General features: G+C 44.5%; 1 protein-coding gene across 1 annotated transcript; it reads right to left on the bottom strand.

The window, feature by feature from the left end:
• Positions 1 to 9,171: 9,171 nt before the first annotated feature.
• Positions 9,172 to 19,538, bottom strand: CAVIN2 (caveolae associated protein 2). Its single transcript, XM_063162490.1, has 2 exons — positions 19,146 to 19,538; positions 9,172 to 11,725 (listed from the first exon to the last, which is right to left on the bottom strand). The coding sequence occupies exons 1-2, from the start codon at positions 19,536 to 19,538 to the stop codon at positions 10,943 to 10,945; spliced, it is 1,176 nt and encodes a 391-aa protein (XP_063018560.1). The 3' UTR covers positions 9,172 to 10,942.
• Positions 19,539 to 21,151: the final 1,613 nt, after the last annotated feature.

Below are 21,151 nucleotides of genomic sequence, written 5' to 3'. Positions count from 1 at the left end.
TATAGCAATGAGGTTTTCATCAAATGCAAAGCATTCTGGAGTTGCTTTGAATCCATCAACACCTTTCAGGTCAAGTTCTTGGTCCTGCAGGTAGTAGAGAGGTGGTATTTTGAAGCAACTTGTAGAAGACTTCTGCATTCCTGCAAACAGGGGTTCTGCAATGCCAGGCTGTTCATGTTCAGCTGTGCTGCACAGCACAGGCAGAACTTAGTTTCCTTGCCTTCTGTGCCTTCATTCCAGAACTGCATTCAAAAGTAGGATTATTCTCCCTCCACAAATTCAGATTTGAAGACAAGCAGCAGTAGCATGAGGGCTCTAACTGTGGCTGGTCAGGATAAAGTAAATAAATGAGTGGTAAAACAAATTATTCCTGGATGCCATTGCTGAGGCTTGTCAGGACCCCGCCTTCCCCATCACCACTCCCTCAAAAAAAACCAAAACAAAACAAAACACAAAACCAGTTCAGCCAGGTGGCTGCAAATTTTAACACAGCTTTGTGAAAACACCAGTGAAAACCAATCTGTTACTGCAAATCATGGTGGTAATGCTTGTGAAATGCAGGGGGGAGAAAAGGTAAGGGACTTAGAAGGCAGAGTCCCAGCAATGCAGCTGGGGAAAGGAACAACAAATGATCACTGCATTACAATAATATCTAGCAGGTTTTCCCTCACCAATCAGTATTTTTGTAGTATTCAAAGCTGAACAGGAAAATCTGAAAACATCATGAAGCTATGAAAAGAGGATTTTTGTGCAAAAGGAAATCTGTAGTAATGAGGAAAAATAGCATCTCATGCTAAGGGCAAACTTTAACTATTGAGATAAGAACAATGGCAGCTGTTAATGCTGATAATCATGAACATTTGAGGTTTTCAGGTTCTTGCCAGGCTCACCACATGCTTTGTCGAGCTAAATGCTGGGAGGAAGCAATGTAGCTGGAACTTGCTGGAGTGCATTAGGTGGAGAAGAGGAAACCTTGTTTCCTGGCACATAACTTTTTCAGCTAATGTTTTTTTTTGCTAGTTTTGGCCAGCTGCACTGTTGAGTGAAAATAATATTTGGTTGAAGAAAGATGGCAGAGCACACTGATAAATATACAACCTTCAAGAATAAATAGTCTCCATCCCAGAGGGGATACAGGAGTAAGCTAAAGTCTCTTTATTATCTACAAAAGGTAATTATTTTGTGCATCTCAGGAATATCAGGAAAGCACCTTTTACTTTCTCCCACCTCAGGGCCCCTGTGTTGATGTGGATGGCACAGCCATGGCAGGAGAATGCTGCTGGTGATGAATGTGCCTGTGAGCTTTGCCCAGGGACCCAGAGGATGGGGCTGTGTGCCACGGAGGGGCAGGCACATGCCTTGCTGCTGAGTCCACTGGCAATATTTCATCTGCCTTTCCCTGGGGGATTTAGACTAGAAGAAAACCCCTGCAGACTTTAGTTGATCCCTCCTCTACTCTCACATTGAGCCTTGTGCAGAGAAAATGAGAGCAGACACCAAGCTCTGTAGTGTAGTGTGATGATCAGGAGCTATAGAACCAAAATAATGTTTCAGGTTGCACCACCAGGATGGCATCAGAAAGGGAGTTTTGCCACACTTTTGGCTATAACAAAAGTGTGTCCTGTTCTAAATTATAGCCTGAGGATTGATTTTGGTTCAGTACTTGGGGTAGATCAGGCACTAACAATGCAATATTAGTGCATTGGAGGAGCAATGTTATTCCATTGTTAGGAGCAACAGTGGATTAACTTCCCCTGCAACTGCATTGTTCCTGCAGGCAGAATCCCTGTCTGCACTGCCTGGCAGGGCTGTGGAGGCAGGGATGATCTCACCCTGTCTGCATTTTGAGCTGACCAGGCACCATATGGATGCAGTTATCCTAATGAGAGACGTGGCATTCTCGCTTGGGGCAGCATCTGACATTTACCATGTCTTCCAGTTGGCTGGAAGCATGGGCACAGTGAGCTGGGGCCTGGCTCAGTGTGAGCACTGCCTCTGCCTCAGCAAGATTGCACAAAACTGGGCGTGCAAGACTCGCAGAGTGATTTTGTGAAACTGTTATAAAGTGAAACACTCTCGGTAATATGAAATTACTTCTATTAGAGCTGCTGCTTGAGTAGGTTATGTGTGATCAAGAAGCACCAGTTCAAGTTCTCTTGTCCCTGATTTTCTGTAAACACTGATTTTGGTAGTCTCCCACTGCTGGCATAGATTTTGACTACTCTCACATCTTGCAAAAGAAAACTGTCTGAAATTGTTTTGTTTTCAGGCTGGATGCTGAATACTCTGGTGGCATAGGCACTTTAAAAAATACCAGAAGGAAAACTTTTGATGAACTTTGTCTTTATTAGTTTATAGAGTGAAGTATAAGTGTGCAGATGTCCTCAAAATCAAGGAGCCTTGGATGCCAAGTATTTTTTTTTAGGGTTCAGCACATTAATCCTTATATTAAATAGCAAAGGATGGATATGAAGGTGAGCATACAGATGTACGTGTGTGATGTATATTACACAGATGTACAGATGAATGAGATACATTTCTACCTCTAAATGCACCTCCCCCTTCCTCTCTTCTATAGAAGATTTTCTTTTCAGGCACTGAAATTTGACAGCAGCAAGCAAATAAGTGAGGAGACATTTTCCACTTAAGGATTCGAACCTCAATCCAGGTTTTTCCTTCTGTTTCTTCCAAAGCTTTTCATCATTTTCTCCCCATGTCTTCTTCTTCTGTGCAGGAAATGATCCAAGTATGGTAATTATGAGAACCCCTGTATCTATTAACCTTGCATCCTGTAAGTCATTAACAAGAATTCATAGTACAGCCTTCCATTTTATGAGAGAGTTATTGAGCAAATGGAGAGTTTCTGAAAAAGTACATTAACAAGAATTAACAAGAATTCATAGTACAGCCTTCCATTTTATGAGAGAGTTATATAACAAATGGAGAGTTTCTGAAAAAGTACAATAAAATGACAGGCAACACGTTATGAGATGTTAGGAGTGGAGCAGGAGAGCTGCTGCTTTATTTTTTGAGGAATGAATGGTGGGAAGGGTTCTTGGGCAGGTCTGTTCTGGAGTTAGAGCAGAACCTGGCTTCCCCTGTGCCAAGTGGCACCACTAAATAAAGAAACTGAGGAAAGCCAGAAGGAACAAGCTGTTTCTCAACAGATCCGTGAGAATGGAGCAACTCCCACGGGAGGCCAGGCACGAAGGAGAGAGAAGTGGCCCAGCCAGCATGGCTGCCTCATATCTTAATATAGCCCAGCTTCTTGGCAAAGCAAGGGGGTGAGGCCCGAGGGAGGAGGAGAGCTGGCTGTGCTTTCCCCAAATCCTGCTTGCAATAGGAGAGAAATCCTGCTGGCTGTGCTGCAGTGACGTGCCAGTGAAATCCAGCTGTTGGAGGTGCGCTCCTCGGTGCTTCCAGCAAACCCTGCCTGCCCCTTGTCTGCAGGAGGCCAGTGGGGAAGGACCTAAGTGTCTGGACAGGAGGAGACCCCATCCTGCTGTTCAAGCACCTCTCCTCTTCCCCTGACCTCTCTCCCCCAAGCCCTGGAAGCAAGCAGACATGGCAAATGTGATCTGGGAGCTTGCGCTGCAGACCTGGCAAGGTGCTGTCACCATAGTGGGTTTCTGCAGGCTCAGATTGAGCTATTTTGGTGTGAAGTGTTGCTTTTGCCTATTCCAGACCAACTTTTGTCAAACAAAAACTCAAAGCAAAATAAAAATGATTGACTACATTGCACAGTAAAAATCACTTCTAGACCTAATCCTGGGCATTGCTTCAGCAATGCATTTTGGCAGGTAGAGAGATGATAAATATTGAGCTCTTTGCTCACTGTTGCTGTCTGTTACATGGCAGCTGTCCCACAGTAATTTCTGATTCCCTACTCCCATTTCCATCTTATTGAGCTGTAGACCCTGTTGACCCTTGTTTTTCCTTTTTCCCGTTTTTGTTGGTGCCTCTTGGTTCTGTCCCAGCCTTTGTTCTGGGCACTCTGCCGGTGTTTCTCGGTAGCCTTTCAGCTCCTTCCTCCAGTTCCCCACCCTTCCTAGTGACTCCTTCCTCACACATTCCCTTCTCTCATGCACTCCCCACTGTTCCACTCCTTATCCACATTTTCCTACTTTTTTTCTCCTCCTACACACTTCTTGTTTAATGCCTCCCTCCACTCCTGGCTGCATGTCAACTATTGTATAATTAAAAATTACTGAGAGCTAATTAAAATAAAAATATCCCTCATGCATTGTTTTTTAGGACTAGATTTGTAGGATCCTACCAGTCTACTTCCCTTTTTAGCAAAAGAATTTACAGCCACTTCAAAATCCATTAAAACCTTTCCAGGTTCTCACCTTATTTGAAGCTGTATGTCACATATATTTCATATCTATTATATAGGTAGTGTTTAATAGGTACAGTATGACATGATTTTGATTCAGTTGAGATCTCTGTGCCTTGAGCCTAGCCTAAGAATGTGTATTTCTGTGTCCTGCAGCTTGCTTTTCCTTTGAAGAGCTGTGCAGTGGCATGCACAGGACACACAGGTGTTGTTCTAAAGAGCCTCAATGTGCCAAAAGAAACCTCCTTCTTTTCAGTTTTACCCAGGACATGTCACCCTTCAGCTTTCAGTCATAACCTGCTCTCTGACTGCCAATCTCCAGCTACTGCCAACAGGAAAATGATGAACCTTGCAGGGAAATGAAGGTTATTTAGAGAAAGTCACACAGCTCTCATAGCTTTCACTGTGGCCATGTGGAAGTGACAACTGACCCTGCAAATGCAGGCAACTTCCCTGTGTTCATAATTTGTTTACCACCAGTCAGATGTTCTCAGTGTCCCTTTTTCCATGTCTCTGGCAGTGCTGCAGTGGATCAGGGAGCAGGCAGGGAGTTAATACAGCTCATGTTGTCACCCTCATGGGGCTCGTTTGCCTACAGGCATGTCAGAAGGAACAAGTAATATAAGGGCATATATAACCATAGCTGGCAGCACTCTGAAAGGATGCTGAAACTCCCTTTAAATGGATAGTGTAGGACATCAGGAGCTAAGTAGCTGAGGAATAAGATAAATTTCCTTGAGCAGTGCTGTGTTTCTGCAGTTGGGCTGTGCCTGGTACTTGATCTAAATGAGGATGTGTGTGTGGTGTGCAGTGCAGTCATCCCTCGTGTGCTGTTTGTTCCTAACACTGCCTTGCACATCTCCAGTATCCACCACAGTTCACATCACCTGCACTTCCACACAGCTCCAGCCTGATGGGAGGGAGCAAAGAAGGCAAAGCCAGAGTCTCCTCACTGCAGGAAATGGCACAGGGGTTACAGTGACTTTCTGCTCCCTACCTTCAGGAGTTTGAAGGTTCAGGGTGTTTTTCCACAAACCTTGAGGGAGGAGAAGGGAAGCCTGCAGTGTGATTGATGCTGTGTTGGTGTTCTGCTCTTTCACGGTGTGCCTGCACAAGCCTGAGCCTGCATGTGCAGCTCCACACTGGAAAGGCCAAGAGGCCACACGTCCCTCTGTTGGTGCAATCTGGGCTTGGTTCAGCTGCTGGGGATCACCCTGCAGAGCAGAGAGAGATGCAAGCTTGTTCTGTCTCTCTGTTTTGGATTATGGCTGTTGCCTGAATGTGTGTGTCCTTGAATTTGCTAATTGTGTTTTTCTAATTATTCTTCAGCAACAGGCACTACAGGTTTTCTGAGCACTTTGCACCAGGACACAGCAGACTGTGTTGTAAGGGAAATGTAGGACAGCCACACACACACACACAAAAAGTCATGTAATCTCTTGTGATGATCCAGTGTGATTATCTGCTGAGATATTCCAGGGAGTTGTACGGACACGTTGTTCCAAGGCCAGATTTTCACTGAAGGGAGTGAAGAGTATCACCATGATTATGGAATTTGGAGGGTGCATTGCAGCTGTGATCTGAGGGAGAGGAAATTTCTGCCAGCCAGTATAACACAGTTCCCAATTTGGATCAATTCCAGCTCTCCAACCCCAATTTACTAACCATGGGGGGGAAGGACACGAGTCTTCCTCTGGAAGGTCAGTATTATTTAAGGTTATTGAAAGTGAGTAAACCTGTTTCACCTTTATGAAGAAAACATTGCTGTGGAGTTTTTAGGAGGCACACAGTTATAATGAATAATGAATGTATGATACTTGGTGTAGTGTTTAGCTCAGCCTGAGAGAGAGAAAATAATGGAAGTCTCTTCTTTCTGCCCGGGTGTTCAAATGAAGGAAAATCAAAGCTGTTATACCAGAGCTATATATCAGCTAACATATTTTAGGAACTGTGGAATGATCATAATTACAAAAAAGTCCTCCAGAGAGAAATTATGAGTCATAGTTTATGTTCTCTTTGGTGTTGCTATGGAAAAAGAGGTTAGTGCCAATGGTCATACAGCAATATTAATCTCTGATCTGAAAGAAAAATAAATAACAATCTCTAGCTTAACCCAAAGCAGATTTATTCCCAGTTACTGCAGCACAGTCCATTAAAGGGGATAACCACATAAGAAAAATTAAAGATGACGTTGATTATCAGTTTTCAACATGCAGCTAGGGAGAGTTCCTTATTTGAATTCAGACTCCCCCAAATGACTCGGTGGAGTGAGAGGAAGGGGGAAAAAGGCAGTTTGATCAAAAGGAGGGCAGGAAAGATCAGCCACCACTGACAGCTGCAAGTATGCTGATTAAAGTTTCTTTATGCGTGCAGTTAGACCCAGTCCTGGGTGGAAGCTGGTTCAGTGCAATTCCTGAAGCAAAACGCTGGCAAGGGGCAGTGTGGGGCGGTGGAAAGCGGCTCCGAGCCTTTTTCCGTTTGTTTGGGTGAGTCAGGGAGCGGTGGATGCCTGGGTGCTGAGTCAGCACCTCCGGGGCTCTGCCATTCTTTCCTGCCCCTCGTTGCCTTGCTGAGGCAAACCCTGACCAGCACCGGGGCCAGGCAGCGGCGGGATTCGCTTTGCTAGGGGGGAATCCTTCTCTTTGCCCCTAGGAAGATGGCCTGACACCTTCCCCTTGACTCCCAGAGTGAGTGTGTCTCAGTGGGTCACAGTAGAATTTTACCTCTGCCTATCTGATGTTTGCAAGAGTTGTAGCTGTGCTCTCTCTGTCACAGGCAGCTCCCGACAGCACAGACCTTGCAGTCAGAACTTTGCTTTAAATTTTGCTCACAGTGCACCCTGCAAAGCAGGGCAGAGCCTTCCTTTCTGCCATGTGCTGATGGCAGGAAAGCTTTTTGTTGGGTTGATGAGCTAAGCAGATTGGACTGGGGAGATACAGGGATCTCATGTCCTGCATCTGTGTACACAGCTTACTGATGATCCCAGGAGCTGTATGTGTGGCCCAAAACCATTGTGTGGCTCAAAGCATCTTTTGAGGCAGCTGAAGGCTTTTCACTAACCTTCAGGGTTGGACTGGCCCCTTGTGAAGAGTCTGACCTCGAACAAATTGCCACTACTTCACTAATTGTTCTGAGCTTACCTCTTCTTTAAGTGTGTGACTATCAGTCATCGCTTGTGCAGCTGTTTGGCATTACAGCCTGCAACAACAAAGGGTTTGCACTGCATCAGTGTTAAGGGCTGCCCAGGTGTATTTTACCTTCTGATCCTTTTCTTCTCCCCTTTCTTCTGTTAAAGAGAACATGCTTCACTCAGGCCTGTGTGATGGCTTTCACTGCACTCCCTTATTTGCCAGTGAAATGGTCCAGAAAACCCCCATCTGTGCCTTTTCACAGAGGAGCTGGCTCATGGGTTAGCACGTGGGGGTCAACATGGGATGCTCTTTGCTCTTTCCCCTAAAAGGGGACAGAAATGTCAGCTGGTTTTGTGTCATTGAAAATGGAAGTATCAGCAGCTGCTGAGTGCTGCTAGTTTAAATATTTATACCATAAGGGCTTTATCACACCCTTTTTCTTTGTGCAGAGCTGCCGCCGATTCCGGTGGAGGTCAGACTCTGAATCTGTGCAGCAGCTCACAGGTCAGGTCCTCCAAGGAATTCTGGTACAAGTGGAGCTCACTGTTACTGAGTTAGGAAGTGTAAACAAGCAGTTTTTTTAAAAAGTAATTATGTAGACAAACCTGTCAGCACCATCTCAGATACTCGTGCACATGCCTGACATCTGCCAGCCTGACGAGATCCAGGCACATGCCTGAGATACTTGAAAGAATGCAGTGCTGCTGGTCCCAGTCTGCAATCCTCTACAATCCCCCCCTCAAACACTAACTTCTGCCGGCTGATATTTCAGTCAGGCCTTGAGAGTGGAAGGCAAGGGGAAAAAACAGCTTGGGGACATCTTGAGAGCCTGAGCTTGCTTCCTCCTCTGGTTTATAAGACAGCACAAAAGCAGACATTCATGAGTTGAGAGACTATTTTTATCTCTTGCAAAGCATGCTTTCTTTTGTTGGTTAGGATTACAGACCCACCTGTCCTTGTACATGTGCAATTGTGACGGAGAAAACATTTAATTCCAGTCCTGCAACTGCTGGCTGTGTGTGTGTGCTGTATTCTGAAGTGGGTATTTGAGTTAATTCCCCCAGATGCTCAGGATCTGCATTTCCAATGGTTTTGCTGGATAGCATTGTAATGCTCTTAGAACACTGTGCATGGGATTCATTTCAGCATCTCTGAAACTGGATAAAGCATGGCCAGGGGTATTGTTTGAATTAAAGCTTAGCAGGACAAACAAACCAGCATATCTGAAAGCACAATGTAAACATGATGTTGGGGCTCCTGGTTAGCACGTCGTGGCTGTGGGAGGTTGACAGCTGCTGCATAAAGGTTAAACGTGCTTTCTTTGGTCTGTCAGTAAAATTAAGCCTGCTAAAGACTATGTGGCACTCCAGAAGACAAGAGTTTATCTGTGTGCATAAACAGAACATAGTCTTCAATATAAATATGCTTTTAGGACTATTTAGGGTATTAGGAGTATTCTGCAGTCCAATAAAAAGATGCAGATTGAGCCAGGAGATTTTGGAAAGTGCCTGAGTATTTTTAGATGGGCTAGAAGTGTCTGGAAAGCAAAGCAGTGGTGTTTGCATTGCTAAATAACAGCACAGGATGAGAAAGAAAATGGTATAGATACAACAGGGACATGAACTGAAGTAATAAATACTTGACCTTTAAATTTCATCTTTGCCAGCTTCTCAGAGCCTGCTTTCTCCCAAAGACTGACATGGCTGTGTTTTATATTATGCTTTTATTTGTCATATTCATAGTTAGTTACAAGTAAAAATTATTGAAATCCACTGTAGTTAATACAAAATAAAAATATAGCTGCACGAGTTATGCCATGATTTTTCTTAGAAACAGTATCTTCTATATAATACCATGCACTTAAGAGCTTAACTCTTAACAGTACTTGCCTACACTAAGCTCTGACTAACTTCCAGTGTGATTTACTGGTTACAGATATTATCCCTGTGGAGTAACACCTGTTAATTATTTCATAATGGTACTTCTGCTGTAGCTTGTATTTCCCCTGTAATGTGTGATTCTAAACACAAAAGGAAGCAACCTTTTAGTGCAATGTTAAGTATCAGTAGAATTTTTATGTATATAAAAAAATAAAAATAACCCACTGCATAAACAACCAAGGATGTAAGGGGACTGTTGTGGGTATTGTGCTTCCCTTTCCTCCCTTGCCCCTTACCTTTAAGTGACAGGAATGAACATTCATAGTGAACAAACTACCTTTCAATTAATTTTGAAAAATTACAGACTAGTAATTTTGAGAGCAGGTGGGTGACTTTGATCAAAGTTACCAGCAGAGAAGCAAATCCTGTGGCTTTGCAGGCTCATACTTAGGTAAACTCATCCCTGCCATGAAGTTCAATCCATAACACATTGTTCCCTTTGGACATGCCTGAAAGAGTATTTCACCTTTTTGAAGAAATTGTCCTTACATCCCTGTAATTATCTAACTTTCCTGTGTAGATATAGTTCTATATATGAAATAATCTGTAAAAAGATAAATTATGCTATTTTCAAAATACTCTGAGATACAAAGTTGTGCAGGTGCAAAATTTGATAGTATATTGCTATAAAGACTATGAATTAATTAGTGTTATCTGAGTATATATACTTTAAGCTGGGAGTATAGATTGAATACTGTGGGGGGTTATTTTTTGCTTTTTTTACATTTCATAGCATTTCATATTTTCTTCAGGATACCTTCATGTTCCTATGAAACACTTTTTTCTTTTCAATTTCTGACCCCTTAAAGGTACAGTAACTGATCACACATTCATGCTTGTCACTAATGTATTTCCATAACTCTGTTAGATTGAAAAATACTTTTTTTTCCCCCCCTCCCCACCTAAACACAGTGATTTTTTTCTAAATGAGTAGCAAGTCACTACTGGCAAAAATCTTTCTCCCACTGAAATGGATGGAACTGGGTTTTCAGCTTTGCCCTACAAGTACTCTGTTCTTTTAGTCCTATGATGCTGTGGAGCAAAGCCCCAAACAAACTGCACGTGTGTGCACAATTACTGAGGCTGTTAATGTTCACAGAGCATGGCAAGGCAACTGAAATCAAACATTGCCATTGGTATTCCTACATTGACATACAAAACTACTCACAGTGCTGGGAAATACTGGGGGGAAGAGAAGAGAGCAGAAATGCTTGGGTCTTGACTACTCTCCACGCATTCCTCTGACCTAACTCTAAGAACGCCAGCTGATCAGCTTGCTTCTACCAGACACCCTCTCCTCCTGCTAGTCCCTGACACCAGCTGGCATCATCTCTAAATTCATGAACACCAGTGACTCTGCCTAAAACAGAGCACGTTGCAGCTTTAGTCATTGACCTTGCCCACTCTGCATGCAATAAATTATCGCTGCAGAGGAAAGGATGGAAGAGTCGCTCCTCCAGCCTGTGCAGGTGAAACCAGTTCCTCCCCTCAGGAACACTGTGTGTGTCTGGCAGGAGAAGCGGGGCTTGGGCTGCCTATGCTGTTTGGTCCACCTGCAGGACGGCTGCTTGGGTCGTTTCTTCATCAGACTGCTCCATCTCCCCGCTAAATGGGTTTCTCTCATCCAACAGTTTCTGGCTAGAAGCTTCTAGAGGCACGTGGTACTCTTCGTCGTCTTCCACGATGGACAGCTCGATGTTGTTGTTCATCGAGGCCTTCCCTTCCCCTGCGGCCTCCTTCTCCGGGGCGTCGCCGGCTGCCTTGCCCTGCTCGGCCAGGGAGGTGCTGGGGGTCATGTCCGAGTGCATGCTGGCGAAGGACACCTCGTCCTCGTTCTCGGCCTGCTCGGTGCTTGCCGTCTCCGAGGGCCTGTCCTCGGCTTCCGCGGGGCTCTCCCCCTCACGGCCTTTCTTCGTGCCGAATCCCACTTTGAAACCCGGGCCCTTGCCAGAGGAGGATTTCTGGTGATGCACAGTGAGTGACTTCTTGATCTTCTCTCTCCGTTCGGGCGACACGATCTTTGTGCTGATCTTGTTCATCTTCTTCTCAATGTTTTGGCGGGAAAACGCTTTCTTCAGGCTGTCCACCTTCTTGAGGCTAGATCTTTTAAGTTTCTCAGCTCTTGATTCTTCTGTTTTCTCCTCTGCGCTGTCATCCAAGTCATCTCCTTCAGGAAACATTTCATCATCTGAACCCAACTCCACTGTGTGCAAGGTTTCTTCCAGTGTTTTGTTCTCATCCATGGGCTCCTCTTTTCCTTCTGTAATGCTGGGAATGGGCTCTTTTGCAAAAACACTGGCAGGGATCTCATTTTCCTCCTGAAAGAATTGACAATATTTGAGTTTCATAGTTCATGGGATACAAATTTAACAAACAAAGCACAACCCTGAGCAATTATTTTCCCCCTCCCCATAATGAGATGAATGCTGAACGTTTATTGGTTTTTTCAATACATTTAACCAGTAACAAACCACTCAAAGCCCATTGAACCATTAGCTGGTAAAGTTTAAGACTTATGAGCTGTCAGCTGTAAGGCTACTCTTTGAAAGTGACTTGGGATTTATGCAGGATGGAAAACCTGTTCTTTTAACTTATATCAGATACTCTTCAGTGAGAGTTTAGCTGTCAAGTTGAACAGCTGTCCCTGGGGAGAAGCGAGGGTATGGTGTGGAGGGAGGTTGTACTGAAGCCCTCCAAAAATCACATAACCCCACAGAGCTCTCAGTTTCTCGACCCACAGACTCAGAATATCCCTGCATAGAGGTGTTGGGTTCAGTGCATCTGGGAAGTATCTCAAATAGCAAATGCAGTTAGCACTTTTGCCATATTCCTGGAAAATATATGTTGCTGTTAGAAATGGATTGTTGATATTGAGAAACCATGAAGTTTATGGTGTTTGGAGTATATCCTGTTTTACAGCTATTCACAGAAAAAGAACCAAAAAACCTAAACTAGTAAATTTTGTTGGTAAACATTAAAATGTGGACAGGACAACTCTTTGAAATGTAAGGATACAAATTTATGGTATACAAAAATAAAAAGACACTATACCACATAGAAAATAGGAGCTTCTAGCCAACAGGGAAAGTATTGCTTTTTAGAAACAAAACCAAGAAAGGACACAGAAAGAAAGAATCTAAATCCAAAAGAGGCTGAGCAAGGGCAGGAGCTGCAGGTCATAATGAGGGATGTCTGTGCCCACCAAGTGCACCAGCTCTGCAACCCCGAGCAGCTCAGAGGCAGCACAATGAGCACTCTGTTCTCTACAGGTTCTGCAGGCATCTACCCATGCAAAGAAAATGAGGCTCTTTGCACACTCCCTTCCCCTCTCAGCACTTGGAGCCTTGGATCTGCATAGTCCCTACTCATTACCTGCTTTATCGCTATCAGACAGAGTGCATGCAATTTCACTTCCTCACATGCATTGCGAGGATTTTCTTTTCCCTCCTCCCTCCACATTTATCTTTAGGTACAAAAAGCAGTAAGTGCTGAGTGAAATGGTTGTAATAGTCTCAGATCTGTCCCCAGTGGGCCTGAGTGTACAGTTAAGGGGGAAAAAGGCCACACACACTTTTCCAAGTTCATGCTCATTATTTCAGGACTGAGCATACAGCTGCGATCACTGCAGAGAATAGTGTCTTGGGTTAAATTTGCTGTCAAGGCTGTTGTACATGGCTGTTGTTTATTCTGGGGATGAGGAGGCTCAGGGGTGAACTTATTGCTCTCTACAACTCCCTGAAAGGAGGTTGTGGCCAGGTGAGGGTCAGGCTCTTCTCCCAGGCAACCAGTGACAGGACAAGAGGACACTTAGCTGTGTGTCACAGAGGATATGTTGGACATTAGGAAGAATTTCTTTACAGAGAGAGTGATTAGACACTGGAATGTGCTGCCCAAGAAGGTGGTGGAGCTGTCTCTGGAGGTGTTTAAGAAAAGACTGAACGTGACATTTGGTATCGTGGTCTGCTTGACAAGGTGGTCTTGGGTCACAGGTTGGACTCAATAATCTCATTTCCAACCTAATTGTTTCTGTTATTCTGTGATCCTATTAAAAACTAGGACTACTTTGGTAGCCCTTCTGGAACCCAAGACTATGCAATAGGCAGACTAATTTTATACCACATTTTTATATATATACACACAGAGTGATTTGAGCGTGCTGGTTAACATCCCATGTGGATATAGAAATGAGAAGTACAAAAGAAATGGAGCTGGTTTGACAGTTTGTATGTGCTTTGTTCCTGTGGGTTCTGCACAGCTCTCTGGGCCAGTGGCCTCAGTCAGATCCCCTGGCACACAGCTGGACAGGCCCTCTGCCTGCAGAGGAACTTCTAATGAAGCCCACACTCTTCTCCCCACACCTATTCTGTTGCTGCAACTGTCAACAACACTGACCAAGATAACAAAACAAACCTGCACCAGCTTTAAGTGAAACCAGCTGTTAACTGCTGCACAAATATTTATATTTTCCCTCCACTGCAGTTAATGAAATGTGGATTACACGAGTGGGTGCAGCGTTGAATTATTCCCCAGAGCACGAGAACTCAGGATAAAACATAATTTTCATGTCTAGTGCATTCTTACCAAACCTAGGTAATCACACGCAGTTTCAGACATCTGAACATTCAGGTGTAAGTGCCTGAGTGGTATAGAAGCTCTGATTTTAATGAGTAGAGAGGTGGGTTGTTACTTTTTAAGTGTTTTATCTGGGAAAGTGGTGTCATATGAGTTTAATCACAGCGCAGTCGAAGCCAGAGATGGGTCTGAAAGGTCCTTCTCAAGGTCAGTTTTGCTCTGTCTACAGTATTCATGTTGAACTGAAGTGCTGCATGCAGTCTCTAGAATAATATGGATACAGGTTTGATTACAATTTTTATCAACTTTTTGACTGAGTAGAAGAAAGAAGAAACATACTACCCATGTTTATAAAGGGAAAAAAAAAAAACCAAAAAGAAATATACTGCATAATAATGGGGTAATGACCGCATTAAAAGCAGATCCTAGGTGGTCCCTGGCTATCGGGCAGTACTGGAATTCAAGTGATCAGCCCTCTGTCTAAGCTTCCTGCATGGCTCTGGAAAACATCAGCTTCTGGGCATCTATTTGTGTGCTTATAAAATGGGAATGACACGCTTCCTACGCCATGCTTCCCAAAGACCTCAGGATTTCAGGAACTATGAAAATGCAAATGAAAATAAATGAAATAAAATCCTTTGAAAACATGAGGGTGCTATAGCAGGAATGTTCTGCGGTAGAACAGACATTTTTGTTTCAAACATGGTTACTGATAACACCTTGTAAGTGGGCTATTGATAACTTTTTGGGCTTACAAGTTTATGTGACAGCTGTATTTTGTTTTTGATACATTTTTAAGCAGGCTGCTATTTCATTTAGGAAGACTAGAACAATACACTAAAAAATGCCAGCTGTTACAAACTGCATAACTATTTTCCATGCCAAAAGAAGTAGAACTTTGATCTTTTCTTCTTGATCTAATCTAAAATTCTAAGAAAGCAATGCATCTTTGTATTTACACCTGAGTTCAAAAACAGCCCTTGCATTTTTTCCTCAGATGGGCTTGACTGTAGGTAGCTAGCTCCTCTGAATTTTATTTTTCCATGTAGCAGATGAATAGAACAGTGGAAGTCTTCTGCATAAAACAACTCTTGCTAACACTAGTAATACTTGCATGGTTAAAATCAGTGCCTTCCTTGTGGCTTTTATCAGCCATCTTTGGGAACTTCCTGCAGGTCAGAATTGCATCCCTATCTTTTACAAAAAGGAGTAAGATCCATAAGAGTCTACTACAAAACTGGGTGGCCTGAGCCAACAGGTGGCTAATTTACACAGCAAGTGCTGATTCTCTGATGCTGCACGAGGGAAATCAATCTGCTTTGGTTTGATTTCTTTTGTTATATTTGCTGTATGAGGCCATGACCTTCAAGGAGGAGAGAAGGCATTTTCCCAGCCCTGCTCCTCTGTATGTTGCTGTTACACGCCTGAATGATCAGTAGCCTAAAACTTGTTTTGCTGCACAAAATAGGTCAAAACATGACAAATCCTCCTGAAACCAGCTCTGGCTATTTTCCTCTGGACAACGCAGCTCTGCAGGCTTGGGTGTCACAGTGGGGAGGGAGCAAAGTGCCACCAGCCCATTTGCACATCCTGGGCAGGCTGGGGTGGTGGCTGCACCATCCTCTGACCTCCCACAGCACAGCTGGGCCAAGTCCAGACAGCTGTGGGAGGTATTTCTGTCATTAATCAACATCAGAGTATTCTCCCTGCAAGGCTCCAGCAGGGAATACAGCATTATCAGCTTGTAGTTCTTGTGGTTCCCTCATTTGTTCATTTGGGAGCTTGTAGTTGCTTTTGCAAAAGATTATTGCAGTGATCCGAACAGGAAGGTACAATAAAATGGCTAATTTTTGGTGTCCTTCTCTTGCTTCATTTTAGGATGAAGGATTTACAACAGCAAAGGTAAAGGACTGAAAAGGACTTGAACATTAGTGTGCTTGACTCCAAGCTGCAATTTTGACTTATTTCATCTGTCCTATTTCCATGACATTTAACCAGTAATCATGACATTTAATTGAAAAATTAAGCATGAGCCTTTTTTTTTTAATCTTCCATTCTGCTTTTGCAGCTAAAAAAGCAAACAAAACCCCCATCAAACCAGAACCAAAAAGCTGGTCATGTGGCAAGAACAAAACAGAGGGGAATAATGCCAAAGCTTAACAAGGATTTTTAAAACAGTCACTTCAGTGTTTTGCTGAATTGCTGTGTCATTTATAATAACTTTTGCATCCTCAAATTCTTGGAATAGAGCTCCCTTAAAATATGCCACCAATTAAAGGAATATATGCAGATGTTCTAGGGAGAGAAAACTAAGAGCATTTTAATGGAAAATATGTAAATAGGTGAACTTTTCCAAACACAGTTCATTCTCAGTGCATATGCAGAGGGAAAGCTGATGCTGGCACGTGGAAGCACAACTTCATAAAACGCAGAGCTGGAGCTCAGTCGTGTGTTTTGGCTATGCTCAGTGCTCCCACCAAGTATCAGGGAGTTTAGGGTATATGTGAATGCAGAACTGAATCACTAATGTGAATTTTTATTTTCATATTGAGCTGTCTGCCTGAGCTGGGGAAGCTGCCTCTAATGAGGAACAGGCTCTGTGAAGTTTGGCATTGTTTTTTTCCAGTGGAAAAGAAGGATCTCCCAGCTGAAGAGGAGTCCCATACATCCAGATTCCCCTTTGTTTTCACAGAGACCTGGCGTCAATATGGCTTCATTATGTGACTTCTCCTTCCTGCAATTGTTTTTCCATGGATTCCAGTGCAAGGCAGGACAGAAACCCAGCCAGCCTGCTGTTTATCCCCTGTGCAGTTATCCTAGCAAGGAGTGGCCCTGCTGACTACCAGACTGTCCCTCCTGCAGCCTGAAAGGAGAGACAGTCCACACTGCCATTGCTCCACTGCCAGGAGCAATTCCCAGCTCAAAGCTGATTTTTTATTTTTTTTTTTAAGCAAGTTTAACTGCAATGTTTCTTTTTTTGAGTATTGTGCTCCTGATCTGCACTGGCTTGGGACTGGTTAAGTTCATCATCCTGCACTGTGGTGACATATTTTCTGGGGAGAGATGGGAACTGAGTCACCTAAATCCCTGTAAAAGCTGTGCAGAGCAGACCTGCTGTCCAAAGGCACCAGCCCAGGGGCAGGCAGAGGATTTTCTTTATCTGCTGTACGGGGACCCAGGCCTGTGCTGTTTGCCATAGGTTTGTGCACTATTAAGGAAAGGTTCAGAGTTTTCAACTGGCCTTAGCTTTACACCTCTATTTAGTGTCAGGAAACGAGCCAGCAGGACGCTGCTTTACCCTCAAACCCTTCCTGGGGATTTTTACTGCTGCTTTCACCCAGTGCCTGCAGATTGCTGCCAGTGCAAGATCCCCACCCAAGCTAACCCCAAATGTCCTGCACACACAGAGCTCTGTTTGTCTTTCCTCTCTGCATTATGTCATCCTAAAATAGTAAATATTGAGTTCTGTGGAGGAAGACGCTGCTTGCAACAGCAAGGCCTTAATTGTCACGCTCAGAGGTATGAGAAATGTTAAAAATTACCTTCCCCCAGGCCTTGCTGATGTACCCACCCCACAGGAAAATGTCTAGGTCTGAACCTGCCAGCTCATTAGCCACTCATTAGCTAACAGGGCCTGGGAGATGGCACGGCCACGGATCCTAAATTACTTGCAGAACTGCAGAGAACATGTGTCTTTTAATTTACCCAGTCTCTGGAATAATTTCCACATTCCTTCTGGGGTGGAAACATGCTGCAGCTCCTCCTCTTCTGGCCTGACAAGCCTGGACTGTAATTTGGGAGAACAATGAGCAGGGAGGTGGGGGCTTCCTTTCTGGGGGAATTGCCTGTGCACTGACCAGGCCTGCCAGCTTTTTACAACCAAGCACCGCTCTCTTATTTTGGGATTGTTTAGGAAAAAGCCCCAACAAGCCAAGGAGCAGAGTTAGTGGCTGACAGAGGTAACACCCAGCTGACAAGCTCAGAATGGTGAGGTGCCCAAGCTGTGACTACCCCAGCCCACTATTTGCTCTCCTGCCCTCCCTCAGTGATTTGTGGAGGGCTGTCTTTATTTTTTTAAATATGTGAAAGTCCTGTCCTGTGTTTAGTTAAACTCACGGCGTGCTCTATCCAGACCATTGCTTAAAAAGGGGAAAATATGCAAACTGCTGCTATCACTGGATGGGCTCCCAGGAAGCTGAGATTTTAAGCTGAATTTTTAGCTCATCCCTGGATGGGGCAGATCAGTCCTGCAGAGTGAAGCAGGGCACGAGGAGACAGGGAGATGCAGCCCTGTCCCTCTCCTGCTTCCAAGGGCAGAGGCAGTGGCAGTTTTTAGGGGCATTTCTACTAAAAGTTTGCAAAATGGGCTCGCAAGAGTTTGGAAAAACGTAAGGGCCCTTCCAGTTTACTTAAACCCCAAAACACACAATAAAACAAACCTTTCCCCAAACATATGCTGGGAGTTAGTAAAACACGGCTTTCCCTTCATTTGCAGAGAAGAGAAGGTGGCAGATTTCTCACTCATGCTAAGAGTTAGCAAAACAAGGTCTCTTTCCTCATGTTTGCTAGGAGTTAGTAAAAGACAGTTTTATCTCCAAGACTGCAAGAGTTAAAGAGAATATTCTATTCTATTCTAGTCTTCACAAAGTTTGCTAAAAGTTGGCCAAAGAAAGGAAAAGAAAACAATGGAATAAAAGAAAGTGTTTTCCTCATATTCGCTAGGAGTTAGTAAAAGACAATTTTATCTCAAAGACTGCAAGAGTTAAAGAGAATATTCTATTCTATTCTAGTCTTCACAAAGTTTGCTAAAAGTTGGCCAAAGAAAGGAAAAGAAAACAAAGAAAAGAAGTGTTTTCCTCAAGTTTGCAAGAGTAAAGAGAGTCAGCTCTTTTCCCAGATTTCCTAAGAGTGAGGAAAATGTGCTTTCTGCACGTCCGCAAAGAGGAAAAGCAGGAGCTTCTCCTGAATTTGCTAAGAGGGTGCATTCCCCAAGTTTAAGGGTTAGCAGAAGACTACTCTTTCCCCAAGTTTGCTAAGTGAAGGGGTTTTCCTTCCGCATTTGCCGAGTTAGCACCAAGCCAGCTGCGGTGTCCGAGTGTGCGCAGGGTTAGCAGGCAGCAGCATCAGGGGGCTGTTCCCGGGCCGGGCTCAGAGCAGGGCTCTCACCTGGAAGATGAGCACCTTGAAGCGGTCTCGGCGGAGCAGCTGGGCGTGGTGCTGCTCCAGCCGCCGCACCTGGTCGCACTGGCGGTCCAGGCGCTCCCGCACGGCGCGGGTGTTCGCGCACACCTTCCGCGACTTCTCCAGCAGCTTCTCCACCGTCTCGCCCGTGGCGCCGTGGCTGCGGCACAGCTTCACCAGGTCCTCCTGGATGCCCCGCACCGTTCTTTCCAGGCCCCGCTGACTCTGCTCCATCTGCCGCTGGTTCCCTTCCACCGCCTCCAGCATGGACACCAGCTTCTCCAGCAGGGCCAGCACGGTCAGCGCGTTCACCTGCCCGCCGCCCGCCTCGGCCGCCGGCAGCGGCGGCACCGCGCTGCCCGCCGCGGCCTCGCCCATGGCTGCACGGCCCGCACCGCACGGCCCGGCCGGGCCGCTATAAGGGCAGCGCCGAGCCCTCCCCCGGGGAGGATTCGGGCAGGGCCCGGCCCCGGCCCGCCCTGGGCAGGGCTGTGACCGCCCCGGCAGCGCCGAGCGTGTGCAGGGCCCGGGCAGGGCCGTGACCGCCCCGGCAGCGCCGAGCTTGGCCCGGGCAGGGCTGTGACCGCCCCGGCAGCGCCGAGCGTGTGCAGGTCCCGGGCAGGGCTGTGACCGCCCCGGGGAGCGCCCAGCCTGCCCCGGCCCGGCCCGCGGTGAATTGAATGAGCTGCCGGCCCTCGGCAGCATCAGTAGATGGCAGGAGATACCGCGGAATGCAGCCCCTCTGAAGGAGGAGAGGGAGAATGTGTTGATGGTGATGGTCCTGGGGAGAGGTTGTGGGTGTAGACCGGAGTTCTGAAGGCCTTAAACTAATAAGAATAATTAAAAATGTTTAAATTATCGCTGTAATCAACAATACGATTATTACAGTAACCGTATGTCGACATGCTTTTAAATAAAGCATGCTTTAAAAAAAAGTAAGTTACTACTGTAATAAATACATCAATTATTACTTTAATCACATATTAATGTGCTCTGACAATATACAATACACAAAATACAAAAATATACAATATACAAAAATATACAATATACAAAAAATATATCAGTACATTTATTCTTATATCAGCATCCTGATGATAGTTTGTAATAATTGTCGTAATAATTAACAAACTTATGAAACATTTACTCATGGTGAATCGAATCTCCCGTAATTCCTTTCATCCTGTGCAACACCAGATAGGGTTTTTGGGATTTTAACAAATAATAATGTAAATATTTTTATCTCCTCTTTGTTTTTTATTATTACAGGGCTTTAAAAATAATTTAGGTGATGATTATTCTATTCTATTCTATTCTATTCTATTCTATTCTATTCTATTCTATTCTATTCTATTCTATTCTATTCTATTCTATTCTATTCTATGTTAGTAAAAAATCTGAAATTAGTGTGGTGCATGGGTGGAGGGAATGCCAGAAGCTTGGATTCCCTGTTTGGGAAGTGGAGATTAGCTGGGCACTCTGGTTGTCCTGCCCAGATTCTCCAGGATTTCTTCAGTAAGGAAGAATCATAAGGTTGAGCGTGGTTGTTTTGGGGGAACAGTGATAAACTGGGTGTGGTGGCAGGGGCACTGTGTTCCCAAAGACCAAAAGGAGCTATTTGGCATGAAGAGATACCAAGCTATTTATTTAGAATAGAGCATAACTTTATCTGTTATCACCAGGGAACATGTTGCAACATTCCATGGACTTGGGTGTTTCATCCTGTACTGATGTTTTCGAGCAGTCAATATCTGTCTTCTCTCCTTTACATTTTCTTGGAAACAGGACTTCTTGCTGCAGCACAGATGTTTCCAGTGCTTGGCTATGTAGGATTCTAATATTTGGGTAGCTAACATATAACATTTTCTAATATTTGGCCAAATATGCTTTATGATTTCCCTACATCCTGCAGGTTAAAAGCATCTATTTGGAGTCCAAATGACCATGATTTCTGTCCTTTACTTTGTATGCAGAAGAAAAGGGAAAAGCAT

This window comes from Melospiza melodia, chromosome 8 (genome assembly GCF_035770615.1).
Source record: "Melospiza melodia melodia isolate bMelMel2 chromosome 8, bMelMel2.pri, whole genome shotgun sequence".
Lineage (NCBI taxonomy): Eukaryota > Metazoa > Chordata > Aves > Passeriformes > Passerellidae > Melospiza > Melospiza melodia.
The sequence above is the reverse complement of the archived record's forward strand: the minus strand, read 5'-3'. Positions and strand labels throughout refer to the sequence as shown.